Source organism: Chiloscyllium plagiosum, chromosome 19, assembly GCF_004010195.1.
Source record: "Chiloscyllium plagiosum isolate BGI_BamShark_2017 chromosome 19, ASM401019v2, whole genome shotgun sequence".
Classification (NCBI taxonomy): domain Eukaryota; kingdom Metazoa; phylum Chordata; class Chondrichthyes; order Orectolobiformes; family Hemiscylliidae; genus Chiloscyllium; species Chiloscyllium plagiosum.
In genome coordinates, this window is record NC_057728.1 from 33239151 (window position 1) to 33254788 (window position 15638).

Consider the following 15638-nt stretch of genomic DNA (forward strand, 5'->3'; position numbering starts at 1 on the left):
AAAGATCCCAGGTTCATTGATGCTGTTTTGGAGACCTTGTCAGGTAGTGGACCATATGAGACCCTGCTCCTCCTTAGGGGCAGAAAGTCCTCCAGAAACACTTCTGCAAATAATGGCAAAATGTTATAAAAGAGGTGAATATCAAGCTCTAGCTTCAAGGATGTGGGTGGAATGCCGAAAATATTCATTCACCTTACCAGGGTTATCAACGTAATAACACTATTTTCTTACACTGCATGCACACCTTCAGTATTCACAACACTCCCCACCCTCCTTCCTGTCACTCACTTTGACAATAACTGCATCTCATTTCATTATATCCTTCACTTCCTCATTCTCTCTCAATCATGAGGCCATTATCACAGTCCTCATATCTTGTGCACTGCACACCAGCTATTTGAATATAATAAGTACTTTTTCTAAACTACTAATGGCCTCTAAAGAGTTAACAATACATTCGCTTCTTCTCTGCAGGACAGCATCACAAAACACCTGCACCAGAAGCTGGTGCCATAAGAAGTCAAGTCTTCCACAATGGAAGAAAAAATTCTGACCATTACAATTAGGGGAAGAATCATTTGTGTTGTGTGTGGTGATGCTGCAGGAGTTGTCACATTCAAGGCTTTGAATATTTTGTCCTCTTTTTCCATTCTTGCTTCTATCTCGCTCTACATAGACTATGCAACTAAATTTACCAGCCACTCATCACCCTGCTCTCTCTTTGCCATCAAATGCTAAGCCGAACAATAATAACTTATATTTATGTTGCAGCTCTCATTTAATAAAATGTATCAAAGCATCTCAAGGGAGGATTAACAAAACATAGCATGATGCTAAGCACAAGGCAGTATTAGGTCAGATGACCAAAAGCCAAATCAAAGAAGTAGAGTTTAAGAGGTATCTAAGAAGGAAGACAAGGTGCAGCGGAAGATAGATTGAGTAAGGAAATTCCAAAGCTCAAGGTCTATGCAATTAAAGACATTACTACAAATGGTCAAGCGATTAAAAATGCGTATACACAAGAGGCCAGAATTATAGGTACACAGTTATCTCAAAGGGTTTTGCAGCTGCAGAGATTAGAGTTAGGAAGGCGTGAGACCAGAGAAGGAACTCAAAACAATTTGAATGTGAATTTTAACAAAGATGTTGCATGATCAGGAGCCAATATTGATCAGCAAACAGAAAGGTGCTGGGGGAAGCATGACTTCAGCAAGTTAAGGCACAAGCAGCAGAGTTTTGGACAATCTCAAGTTTAGAGAGAGTAGAACATGGGAAACTAACCAGAAATGCATTGGAACAGTCATGTCCAGCAATAATGAAGTCACAATTCAGGGGAAAAGAAGCAAATGAGGTTAAACAGAGGTAAAATTGACTGACTTGTCAAAGTGGAAATAGGTGGTCTTAGTGATGACACAAATGTGGTGAGAATCTCATTTTAGAATCAAATGTGACACCACAGTTGAGAGCAGACTGACTTATTCAATCTCAAACTGTTGCCAAGGAAAGGGATAGAATCAGTAGCAAACACCTGTTCACCCTCTTTTTGTTTTCTAACTGCAAGTATTTAAAACTTAAAAATGCTTTTGATTGTGCATTGGGCACAAATATGCAGAAGCTAGGAAGGAGGGGTAGACTGTACATAGGAGTAAGTGCCAGCTTACTGGAGGGTATGACTCAGAATAGCCTTTATGCAGGGGCTTACTGGTTGAGGGAACCTAAGATGGTCAAAAATCATACTTGGGAACACTTGTCAGTGCACCAATGAGCGAGCATACAATGTGTCGTTCCCAGATCTAGGTTTTGTTAGTCAGAGTGAAAACAAATCAGGAAACTGATGTATGGTCCCATCTATCCAATAAACTTTGTCCTCAGCCTGAAGACTGTGTTGTGTCTAGTATATTCCAGATGTCATGAGTTTACAGAGATAGGGAGGGGGTTGGGAGGCCATGAAAGAATTTGCAAAATCAGGATGAAAGTCTAACAGGATTGCTTTTTTAAATAGTTAACATAGGCACCATGCTCTGATGGAAGTGGTCATCTTCCATGCTATAATTCTATGATAAAGGAGCGAATTCTGTAGCTTAGTGTGTGGACAGCTGAAGATATGTTTGCCAATTTAGGGTGATGGAAATTGAGAATGTGCAAGAAAACTGCCAAGTGGGAAAGGCTGAATTTCATATCTGACTTTGCTCTGTCCATATGAAGAGATATTAGACTTCCTTCTAATGTGGTCAGTTTTGGTCTCCTCACTGACAGAATGGTTGATTTCAAATAGAAAATTGTTCTCATGATACTTGCTGCAGCCTGGAAGGATCCAATTGTACATATGGACCTCAGTGATCTTGATGACCACAGGCTTTGCTGTGTGTGTCTTAGTGTAGGCTCAACGTCTGGCTGAGCAGGTGATGGAGTTTTGAAGCAGATGCATAAGTGCTTCTTGAAAACCAGCTGAGAGTATTGCTTCCTCCATAGGTACTCCTTCTTCTCCCTGTCTCCTCCTCCTCCTCCTCCAGTCTTCCTTGCTTCTACCTTTCTCCATCTTCAAAGACAGCCCTACCAGACCTCACCCAGGACTACAGTAACTTGCACACATGGTTGTGAAAAACAGTGAATCATCAATAAAAACAGAGCTAAATCTTCCCAGTCAGAAATCAGCCAAAGTCAATCACCAGCCTCCAACGTCAAGCCAGCAACCAACCTGCAAGTAACAGTAAACAGGATCCTTAATAAATGTTTTCAATCAACATTCCCAAGAGCCAGCTGGGAGGGACTAATTGCTTAAACCTTTTTAAAATGTTCGTTCGTAGGTTGTGAATGATGTCGCCTCGGCCAGAATTTACTACACACTCCCAAATGCCCTTGAGAAGGTGATGTGCCATCTTTTTGGATCACTACAATCCATGTAATATCAGGACAATGCAGTTTGTCTGAGAAGGAATGAAAGGAATCCTTCTGCTCATTCTAAACTTTGATGAATTTGAAGTCACAAAATAGTCAGCTCATTTGCATAGATGCCTTCAGGTGTCATACTCCCAGTCAAGCAGCTCCATGGTTAGATTATCTGGAACAGTTTCCAGAAATTGATCTTCTTGTACTTGCTGACATAAACAAGAAAGCTGTTACATTATCCCATGTAGTCACAACTTCCAAATATCCTTTAAGCTCTGTGACTAACCCTCTGAAAATGCAGCAAACTGCTTTATGCAACAGCTTCAAATCTGCCTGAGCACTTAAGTCACAAGCAGAAAGAATACAATATTTTATAATTTTATAGTCCACTCCACCCTTGGATCACGTGAGTGTTTTGTGCTGTCATGACATCAGTTTTACACATCAAAAAATTAAATAATCTACAACATATATTAATAACAAAAATGCTTCAGTTTTGATATAGCGATGTGTGGGATGAGACTCCATGTTTACCATAAAAGAGTTTTCAATATGATCAATGCATGTTTTCAATGAATGGTGGTGCAAAGAACCACATATATTCTGTATAGACCCGAATGTCTGAATAATGAACTACAATAAGTCAGTCTCTGAAGTAAAATACATAAACACGAGTTGCCTTAGTGCCAGAGGGAGAAAACACCTCCTCCACCATCCTCCTCCTCAGTATCAAAGCACAAAGCACACCCATAAGACATTTCAAATTTTAACCGTTTAATAACGAACACTAGGAAATCTGAAGGGTTATTAATTTTCAATTTGCAAAGAATTTTTTTTCAATCAATCAGTCATTCACAGGATATAGACATTGCTGTCTAGGCCAACATTTATTGTCCATCCCTAATTGCGCTGGAGAAAGTGGTGGTGAGCTGCTCACATGAAATGCTGCAAATCATTTGCTGTCGGCATACCCACAGTGCTGTGAGGGAGGGATTCCCAGGATTTTGTCCCAGTGACAACAAAGGAATGGTGATATGTTTCCAAGGCAGAATGGTGTGTGGCCTGAAGGAGAATTTGCATGTGGTGGCATGTCCATGCATCCTTCCAGGAAAAAGAGATCACAGGTTTGGAAGATGCTGCCAAACAAGACTTGGTGAGTTGCAGCATTGCATCTTATGATGGAACAAGCTATTACCATTGTACTTCATGGGGAAGGGAATAAATGTTGAAGGTGGGAGATGCACGCCCATTATGCAGGGTGCTTGTCCTGCTTGGTGTCAAGCTTCTTCAGAGTTATTGGAGTTGCTCTCATCCAGGTGAGTGGGGTGTGCTTCATCACACTCCTGACCTGTACCTTTTGAACAGACACTGAGGACTAGGAAGCAAGTTACCTAGTACAGAATTCTAAGGTGCTGATCTGTCCTTGTAGCTACAGTATTTATAATCAGTTCAGTTTCTTGTCAATGGTTATCTCCAGGATATTAATAACGAGGAATTCAGTGATGCTAATTTCTTTAATGTCAAGGGTAGATTCTCTCTTTTTGGAGATGGCAATTGTCTGGAAAATGTGACACAGTATTACTTGCCATTTTTCAGCTCAAGTCTGGTTGTTAGTGTGAACACAGACTGATTCACTACCCAAGGAGCTGTGAATGATCATTGTGCAATCATTAGTGACCTCATGATGAAAAGGATGCTGCAATCATTGATGCAGCATCAGATATTGGTTAAACCTAAGAAACTACCTTGAGAAACTCCAGCAGAGATCCGGGATTGAAATTATTGACTTCCAAAAACCACAACTATCTACCTTTGACCTCGTTATGTCTCAAACCAGTGAAGATCTCCTCCCTTCCCAGATTCCTGTTAACTCCATTTTATCTAGGGTTCTATGCTGTCATACTCAGTCAAGTACTGCCTGATGGTCTCAAACAATCACTCCCACCTTTTTTTTAAATTAATTCACAAGATGTTGGCGTCACTGGCTAGTCCAGCAATTATTGCCCATCCATAATTGCCCAGATGTCAGTTAAGTATCAACCATATTGCTGTGGGTCTGAAGTCACATGTAGGCAAGACCAGGCAAGAATGGTAATTTCCATACCGAAAGGACAGGAGCAAATCAGATGAGTGTTTCCTCCTCATCTCTGGAGTTCACTCTTTGTTCTGGTTTGGACCAAAACTGTATCAAGTTCAGAAACTGAGTAAATCTGGTAGAACCCAGGCTGAATATCACTGAACAGGTTGTTGCTGGGCAAGTACCACTTCATAACACTGGTGATGACTTCGAAGATCAAGAATTGACTGATAGGTTAAATCAAACTCAGCCAAATATCACCCGATGTTTTGTTCATGTAAAATACCTCCACAAGGTTCCATATTGTCAGAAAGGTATCAGTGTTATAACTATAATAGAACAGCTAGGCTATTGGCGCAACTAATTCTGGAGCACAAATCATCAGTACTGTTGCCTTTGCAGTATGCAATGGTGTCAGCCATTTCTTGACATCATATGGAGTTAATCGAATTGTGATTCAGTGGACCTCTGGAAGAAGCTAAGATGAATCACCCCCTCTGGCTGAAGATGGTTACATCTTTCCACTGGCATGTTGGGCTTCCCAATCACTGAGGATGGGAATCTTTGCAGAAACCCCTCCTGATGAAGGACTTATGCTCAAAATGTCGACTCTCCTACTCCTCAGATGTTGCCTGCTGTACTTTTCCAACACCACATTTTTTGACTTCGTTATTTCTTTGTCCATCACCACTCATGGCTGAATGTAGCAGGACTGCAGAGCTCAGATCTGAACATTTGGTTGTAAGATCACTTAAAATATTACAACTGTGCTCTGTGTTTTGACTCTGTGTTGGTAGTTAACCAGGCTGATCCTCATTTTTATGTAGACCTGGTGCTGCGTCTGACACTAACCCCTGCATGCTTTCTTAGTTATTTATAATACAGGCATATATATATATGTTGCAATACTTTTTATCCAAGTTTGAAAGTTAATTGTTATTTTTATATACTCTAAGTGTAAAAAGTCACCCATTTCAAAAATGTAAATCTATTGCACTGAACGACAACAAGCAGAAATAGCGTAAGCATCTGAATTATATCTGCACACCAGCTAAAAATGTAACATTTATTAAAAACTGGCAGTGATGTTATTTTGAGGATGAATTTATAATGATCAACCTGTTTGAAGTTTCCAGTACGTCTCTGCTCCCAGTCCATCATGTCATGGAAAATTGGGATCATCACATTCCGAAGATCAGCCTGGGGTACAAGTGTCACTTCTAAAAATGGTCCAATAAGTCCAGGAATAAATTGTAACTTGTGCTCTCCTACAATATAATCAGTTATGATCATTTATTGTATTTAACCAATTGAAATTATATTTGTAGTTAAGCAATCCAGAAAATACAATGCTATAAGTTTTTACCTAGATTTTGCCACATGCTGAAGATTTCACATCCCATCATCACCCTCATGTCTCCATATCTGTAATTGAAAATGAATAACTAAGATGATGAACATAAAATGAACAAGTGGAATCATGAATAGTAAAGATTTATTTCCAGAAACCCAAACATCATTAGTGCATTTAAAATTTTTAAAAATAGTCTTTATACTGTAAGCAGAATCAGATAACACAACTTACTTTTCTAGAACTTTCTTTCTTTTTGAAGGTGAAAACATCTCAAGCTGAAGGCAAGGCTGATTGATAAATATTACTGCCAGATAGAAATAAGACTCCCACACCTATGAAAAAAAGATTTCTTTAATTTCATCCAGATGTAAAAACATTACAGAGGATTAAGCTGCAGAGAGTTAGTTTTATGTTTAGTTAGCCATGTAACCAATGTGCTAGTAATACAATATATATATACATTGTGTATATAAACATTTGCATGAATATATCCTAAATCTTGAAAACTCATCATAATATGCAATATTTTTACATACATATGAAATAATGGCTTAAAAATTTATATAGTTAGAAAACAGATAAATTTACATTGATAATTATAAATTACTGAAGAATTTTTCACACAATTGTAGAATTGGATAATACAGGAGTGAAAGTCATGCAATTGTGTTAATTGAACAAGTCCCATGCCACTGCTGGAATCCTACATGGCACTTTTCACACAATCTTAAATGATATGCTGTTTTGGAATAGGACTGTTAAACCATGTAGCATGCAATGGATTATGGTGCCTTGAAGGCTGACATAAATTCACGCTAGCCTCTCCCTTTACTGTTTGAAAGTATAATTGTTGAACGTAAATACAGCTTGCAATCAGTCAGATTTAACTGCTATTTAGGCAGAAATATTTGCTGATTGGAAGGCGCTTCTAAATTTACAGCTACTCATCAGATTTAAAGCTAAATTGTACAATGGAATGTTTCAAGAAATCATTATTGAATTATTGTGACTGAAAAATCAAAATGACTTACTTCCTTATGCTTTTGATTTAAATATTTCTTATCCTTTCCAGAATACTGTTTTAAATGTGACATATATTTTCAAGCTTTCTCAAAAACACAAACATCTGTGTACATTTGTTAAGCATTATCCATAGGTAGAATTGTGAAAATGTTTCCCACAAAAATATACAAACAAATGCAAAAGCAGACAATGCCTGAAGCAACTATTAACACTCTTTTTATTGCTCAACATTTTGAAGAACAGACTGAGTGTTAGTACATTTTGTTTTTGTTCTTGGAGACTTTAAACACCTCAGGCATCAAAGTCAAAATTATTTCAATCTTATCCATGTAAGTACCTTTTCTAAGTATTCTCAAAAATGATATGAAACAAAATAAATTTTGGGAATAAAAATAAAGCACATAAAAGCTCAAAACTTTTGAACAGGCACATAAACCCATTGACTTGTATCTGACCTCATGATTCCCTAACTGGTGAACTCTTGCTCTTGCAGGAAGTCAATTGAAAGACCAGCTTTTGATCAATTCTCACCACCAATCACTGATGAAACAATCCATAAGTGCACTCCATTATGACTTAATCTTAACTGTTAATTTCAATGTTATTGCTTTAAGTTACAGAAATGATTTGCATTCTAAGATCCTCACTATGATCTATTATGTTTAATCAGTATTTTGTTAATTAGTTATTTTCAATATAGACCAAGTTCAGTTGATAAATATTTAGTGCTATTTTTAGTACAATAAACTCTGCCTGCCAGGTTTCAGGTTCATCAGTCTTACAGCTGTTTTTTTCTGTAAAACACTTAAAGCTGCACTTGCACACTAACTGTGAAGCAGTTTCATTTTGCACTAACACTGGAGTTATTGCATAAATGCAATCTGAATCCAGAAACAAGATCTGGCCTGTCACTGAAATGAAATCATGCTGGACTCTCTGGGTTGGATACTGGCATTCTGCTGGAGATGAGTGTTCCCAAAATTTCATGCAACTGACTCGTGTGCTGAAAAGCTGCCATCTTCCCACTTCGAGGCCCGTTACTGAAAGGCAAGTGAAGCAGGGTGAGAGCATCCCATCAATCAATGGTGGGTGGCATATGCTTATTAAAGCTAACCAGCAAATTGCTCGAGACAGTCCCTTGCTCGCAGACTGCAAGGGCCAGAGCTGCAGGATCAGTTTGGCCACAAGCCTTTATTAACATCCACATGGCTGCAGCTACAATTTGTGCAAAGAGCTGCCGACTGGTGGCCTCCACCTGGAAATGCCATCTCTCTTTGTCTAATCTACACTGGTAGGCTGCAGAACAGCAAGATCTGAAACCTGCCCACCTACAACTGGACTTCTGTTCAAAAATTGCATTGTGTTATTACAATATTATACAAGATCAAACCCAGATGTTATCCTGTCATCAGGTGCCAAACCAAACAGAAAACCTGACCACATGTCCAGAGGGTGATCCACTTCTGAAAGTCACCAGCTGATTTCATACTACAGAACCAAACCCATTCTGCAGTGGTGTTAATTTTGTTGCAAAAATCTTTGAAGATGATCTTAAAGCATTGCAATATGTTTCTGACTATCAGAATTTATACAAGCAACTCCAACAGTGTTTAGCTGAAAAAGTTTCTAAATTGCTGATTGGATAATTACATAAAAATGACTGAGTTAAGTTTGATTATTTGAAAACTATTTTCACAAAGTTTTTATTCATGATGAAACAGTATTGATTTTGCTTTCATCATTTTTTTAACAATATAAAAATTATTTTCTAAAGTTTGGTACAATACATTGAAATGCAGGACTCAAATACTGTCTGCTATACAGTAACTGGGCACAGCTTTCACAGGTAGGTTGCTTTACTATTTAAGATTCTAAAATTTCCAAGAGAAATACCTAGTATTATGTCACACAATGTACCATGGATAAAGATTTTAAAGTCAGCAGCAATTCAGCAGAATCAGTAAAAAATGTACGACTGAGAATTGAAGGAGGAAGCTTAAATGTATGATGAGCTATTTAACTGTAGAATCTTTTCTGCCATTTCCTTTCATGGATCCCATGCAGCACATACCATTTTCAGCTTTGAAGGCAGCTGGGTGATGTGTTTCCAAGCCTCTGCCACTTCACTGCTAACAGTGTAGGAGCAGACTGGAGTGAATCATCTCCAATCACTACCTGTGGGGAAATGACTCACAATGGCACAGTTAAGATGATATCAGTTTGGATTTATACTTATGTCCTGCTACTCCACTGAAACTGTAATGTTTGTGCCATCATGCCATGCTTAATTTATTTTTGATTTTTCATGTTTCATCATGTGTATAACAAAGTGCCCAATACTCCTGTGTTATTAACCTGATGCTTGAGCACTCCAGCAGTCTGAAAAAGGACATGGCAACCCTGTGATGCTGACACTGATCTTGTTTATGCCTTTGGAGAATCGCAGTTTAAATTAACATCCTTTACATCCTGCATGGATGGCTGTGTTTGTGCAAATATAGTGAAGAAATTCTAAACATGCCACCTGATCTGTACTGCAATTCAATTGTTTTCACTTCAGTGCGTGGGTACTTCAATGCTGGAGTAGTTCTGTATCGGTTGCAGTTAAATGCTCGAGCCTATACAGCATCCAGATAAGAGTATGCATCATGAAACCAGTTATGTAACTCCACCACACAACCCATGCCGAAGTTTACACTTCCCAGTCAGTGCATAAATTGAAATGTTTGCAACCAATTCAGTGACATGATCTGTTAATGTCTGCATAAGTGTAACAATCCACTGAGAAAGAAACAAAAGGATTAATTCAAACAACAAGAATATGCTGACCTTCCTTAATTCAACCCGCAAGACCAACTTGCTCCCATGTACAGCAGATGCATTATTTTGGATTTATGATGCATGGAAGGCTTTGAAATATGGGTCTCCAATATCAATTGGGAAATGGAGAAGGAGTGAGGGTACATGCCATCGGGTGGGAACCCCAGGAATGCTGCGCACATGGAGGATCCCCCAGGTTTAACCCCAGGACCTTGTGAGAATTTTATTATTGCATTTCTTGGTGAGTACATTGGAGGCCTTGTGGCATTTGCTGGTCTGGCGATTGCAGAGACAAGGCATATCTCAGCAGGTTTGCTTCAGATGCTGGGAATGACATCGGCTTCTCCTGTGTCCACAAGCTGTCTGGGTAAAGAACTTTACTGTAGGATCTGGCAGTTCCCTTGGCTGTTCAGCTTTTGGGATTCCTTATCGAAGGGAAACTTGGAACGTATATATAAACCTAAATCACTGATAAAATCTGTGGCACAGAGCCACATTGAAATATCATAATTACTGGCCATCCTCTCAAGAGTGGATTACTTGACAACTCCAAGTTGTTCTAGTTAAAATGGTACTAGGCTTGTTTTATTGCGGCTTGTGTTTAACATATAATCACCCCAGTCCCCAACAATGTCACATCAGTCTTGGGGAGGGATTAAACATTTTGTCAGAGAAGTCTGCAGTACTTTTAAATCACCCTCATCAGCGAAAAAGTTTAATCACAGAAGTAAAGACAATGAAAGAATCCCCAATGCTGACATAGTAAATTACAACAAACCCTGCACAACAGTCAAATGAGACAGTCCTAGCAGAACAGAAGCCAAAATACTGTTTCATGTATGAAAGCAAGCAGTACATGTAAAAGTACAGATCCACAAAATATAGTATTATTAAAAATCACAATACCTTGAAGTCAAAGCTTTCATTTAGAAAGTTCTTTCTGAGTGCATCAGAGAGATAGAGAATTGTAGTGATGATCACACTGAAAGATAAGAAAAGCAAAAATCAGCTCCTGAAGTTGGACGCTTTAGTACCAGCTTTACATCTTGAGTGAAAACACTGGCATAGAATTATCAATATGGTATGATCAGAAGGCATGTCAGGTTGGCACTGCGATCTGCGCTTATATTCGATGCAATGAATAGCTATACCCCTTACGTATTGGTCACTGTGAATTAAGTCATAGGTATTTATCACTTGTTGCTTGCAGCAAAACAGGTTTTCTTTGAAACTAATGTTGGCAAGGAGGTCAAGTTGGCAGGAATGCAATAAACCTCTTAAAGTTATAGAGACCATTCGTCCACTCCTTAAATATCATATGACTCCATTTGAGCCTGTTGCTACAACAAGGGCAGAAATGTAGAGACTTCTGCCTGTATGTGGCAAGGTAGGACCATAACCACAGAGGGCTACCCACCACTCTACCTCACAGAATTTAAGGGACGGGGGCTGGTAGTGGTGGTGGACAAGGATACTGTGTGCTACTTGATACCAAATCTCAATTCTGAACCTAGTGGGGAGTGCAGGGGCAGGAGTGGGGGCTGTTTGCTGGAGAGTACATTCCCTTCCTGCAGGGCCCAACACTTTTTGCCCCCTCAATTTGAAATTCTATGTACTTTTTCAAGTGTGCCTTCATTTTGAGGCACTACTGAGGTTTTCATAGCCAACCCAGCCTTCACTCTTCGGGTGACTTTGCTCAGGCATCAGAGTTGCTGGTCTTCTAATTTGGCTGGCGGAACCAGGAGCCTGTTCATCATTCTTGGTCAGACAGTGGGCCTGAAGGCTGACTGAGGATACTTTACTGCCAGGTATAGGTCAGCATCTGCTTATCAACCTGATGATGGTAGCTCAAAACCCACAGTTACATTTAGGCCCCTGTCTAAGTAATGGCTATTATGTCATAACCAACCATTTTAGCTTGCATTTGCAATTCACTGAATTTGTTCTATATATTCCTTTAACCATCTTCTATTGTATTTTTAAGTAAAGATTTCATTATCCTTTCTACTGCTGACATCTAGTCAACTGGTTTACTGTTCCTTGGGGTTGTGAAATCTCCCTTTTTAAGTGTACTAATCACATTAGCTGTCCACATGTCCTCTGCCTCAATTTCTTTTCCTAATGAATTTTATAAATTAAATAGTGCCTATGCCAGCATTTCCTCAGCTTAATTTTTTTATATAACAAGTGTATGGTTGCTCGTTTCAATCTATTTGGATCAGAGATTTTATCCTTTTCATTTTGATGATTTATCAATTATCTTCCCCTTTATTACCTTCGATCAAATGAGGAAGGATAATGTACTATGAAATCACAAAGAAAGCCATTTGTGGCTGATTAAAACTGCTTCAATACTGCACAAGGGAAGGAAACCCAACTGGAGATCACTAAATTACAGAAAAATAGTCACAGATTTGGGAAACAATGCTACTTTTGAGGATGGTGAAAATCAATGAGGTCGAGAAGTTGGAGATGGAATGATAATTTGTAGATTTAGGTGTGTCCTGGGTAGGTTTTGAGAGGGCAGCAGCTTTGATAAGGTGGGAGCCAGTACTTGAGCTGAAGAAATTGATTAGTATACCAACTAGCATAGGGTTCCTGAAGAAAGCTTGGGTATTTAGTTGGGATCTTACTCCATAAGTTAATGCCTGTGGAAACATGAAGAATAGCAGTGACTGTAGATCTGCTGGTGAAGACGAAGGGAGAAATCATGGATGTGGTAAATAGGAGGGGGAGAAAGGTTGGCAAAGTAAATCTCCAATAGGCAACCCATGAACAAACCATTTGACTTAAAATGGAGCTTTTTGTGAATTAGTTGAACCAACATTAAACAGATTTTCTATATTTGTTCTTCTCACCTTGCAAACTCATTGAATTCAAATCAAAACCTCAAGGTCGTCTGCCTCTCTTTCTCATTCTGATAATCACCTCTTAAAAATATTTAGAGGCTTAAAAGCCACAGAAACACAATACAGTTAACAGACAAATATTTTCAAATTGTAGGAAACAAGATGCACTGCATTGGCAATGCACACACATAGGGTCAAGGCTTCAGGTTAAAACATCAAGTTTAAAATAAGCATTCACATCAGCATTGTATTAAAGGCTTTAAAAGCCACATGGCTTATTCAGTGGATACATTTTAATTGTGTTACAGTGAAACACATGGCTTACAATTTTTTAAAATTTGATTAAATCTTCATTTTGGATATTAAAGAATTCAGTCACTTGAGGAAAAATGTAAATAAAAAAATAATTTAGAAAGCAGCTTAATCAATCAATCTCATAGACCCTGTTGGTCAGATAGTACAATTACAGGGCAATCTATCCTAGATACAAAATATGTGTGCCATAAAGGGAAATTAATTTTCATCTTCATTATCTGGGCAGCAAATTGGCAAAGCATATTATGTACCATTTCAAAACCTACTCAGTTTTCCAATTTATTGCCTGGAAGATGAAAATTAAAATGATGTGTTCAAAACTGAAAAGGGCTATCATAATTCCATCCACAGTAGCAGATACAGATACATCTGATGAATTATCACTGAAATGGCCCACATGGTAAATCTTTACAGATTGTTAGATATGCATTTCCTCAATGGGAATTCTCATTTTCTTTTTATCTTATGAGGCTTGGTTACAAAAGTATTGAACAGGAAACAGAGAATGCTGAATTACTGATGTGGAAAAAACTTATCAAGCTTACATCCCCAAACTAAACTGACTAAGTTATATAAAAAGACCAAAGTAGTGCAGATTCTGGAAATCAGAAATTGCTAGAAAAACTCTAGCTGCATAGGGTCATACAGCAAGTCCAATTCATTGTGCTGACTAGACATCCCAATATGACCAAGTCCCATTTGTCAGCATTTGGCCCATGTCCCTCTAAACTGTCCTTATTCATGTACCTATCCATTAAATGTTGTAACTTCCCCACTCCCTCTGGCAGCTTGTTCCATATACGCCCCACCCTCTGCATGAAAAAGTTACCCCTCAGGTCCTTTTTGAATCTTGCCTCTCTCATCTTAAACCTATGTCCTCTAGTTATGGACTACTCCATCCGAAGAAAAAGATCTTGCCTATACACCCAACCCATGCCCCTCATAATCTTACAAACCTCTATAAGGTCAGCCCTCAGCCTCTGACACTCAAGGGGGAAAAAGCCCCGGTGTATTCAACCTCTCACTGTAACTCGAACCCTCCAGCTCCAACAAAATCCTTGTAAATCCTTTTTTCCACCCTCTCCAGTTTAACAACGTCCTTCCTATAGAAGGGCAAACAGAATTGTGTACAGTAGTCTAAAAGCAGTCTCACCAATGTCCTGTACAGCCACAACTTGACACCCCAACTCGAATACTCAATGTTCTGACCAATGATGGCAAGCACACCAAACTCCTCCTTCACCACTCTGTAGACCTGCAACTCCACATTTAAGGAACTACACACCTGCACCCCTAGGGGTCCACTTACTTGGCAATACTCCCCAGTGCTCTACCATTAACAATACAAGTCCTGCCCTGCTTGCCTTACGAAAATGCAACACCTCACATTTATCTAAATTAGATTCCATGTGCCATTCCTCGGCCTATTGGCCCACCTGATCAAGGACTCATTGTATTCTGAGATAATCATCTCCCCTTATTCAAACTTATCCAAATCACTTTTATAAATGATGAAAAGCAGTGGATCCAGCATCGATCCTTGTTGCACAATGCTGGTCATAGGCCTCCAATCTGAAAAGCAAATCTCTATCACTGTCCTTTGACTCCTATTTTCAAGACAAACCTGTAACCAATAAGCTAGCTCTCCTTGTGATATAACCTTACTGATAAATCTACCATGCAGAATCTTGTCAAACGCTTTGCTGAAGTCCATACAGACAATATCTAGAGCTCTGTCTTCTTCAATCTTGTTTTTAACCTCTTCAAAAACCTCAATCAAGTTCATGAGACACAATTTCCCTCAAACAAAGGCATGTTGACTATCCCTAATCAATCCTCATCTTTCCAAATGCACGTAAATTCTGCCTCTCAGAATCACCTCCAACAACTTAACTATCACTGATGTAAGGCTCACCGATCTATAGTTCCCTAATTTTTTCTTACAGCCTTTCTTAAATATTGGCACCTCATTAGCCAAGTTCCAGTCTGTGGCACCTCACCTGTGACTGTTGATGATACGAATATCTCAGCAAGGGGCCTAACGATCAGTTCCCTACCTTGCCAAAAGGTTCTGGGAATCACCCAATCAGGTCCTGGGGATTTAAGTGTTTTAAAACAATAAGCACCTCATCTTCTGTAATTGAACTCTCTTCAAGATACCACTATTTATTTCACGAGTTCCACAGCTTCCATGTCCTTCTCCACAGTGCCTCTACCATTAGCTTTGTTTTACGAAAACGCAACACCTCAGACAGTGTGAGAGAGAGAGAGTGTGTGAGAGAGAGAGAGTGTGTGTGTGAGAGACAGAGAG

At 39.0% G+C, this 15638-nt stretch overlaps 1 protein-coding gene across 5 annotated transcripts in view; it reads right to left on the bottom strand.

Moving 5' to 3' along the window:
• Nucleotides 1-15638, bottom strand: part of LOC122559665 (dedicator of cytokinesis protein 4-like) — a 456397-nt gene that overhangs the window by 124590 nt on the left and 316169 nt on the right. For all 5 annotated transcript variants that reach the window (XM_043709518.1, XM_043709520.1, XM_043709517.1 and 2 more), the window contains exons 28-31: nt 11070-11145; nt 6552-6652; nt 6333-6391; nt 6086-6234 (exon numbers count right to left, since the gene is read on the bottom strand). In XM_043709518.1, the coding sequence (XP_043565453.1) occupies nt 6086-6234; nt 6333-6391; nt 6552-6652; nt 11070-11145 (385 nt within the window). The remainder of the gene's footprint in view (nt 1-6085; nt 6235-6332; nt 6392-6551; nt 6653-11069; nt 11146-15638) is intronic.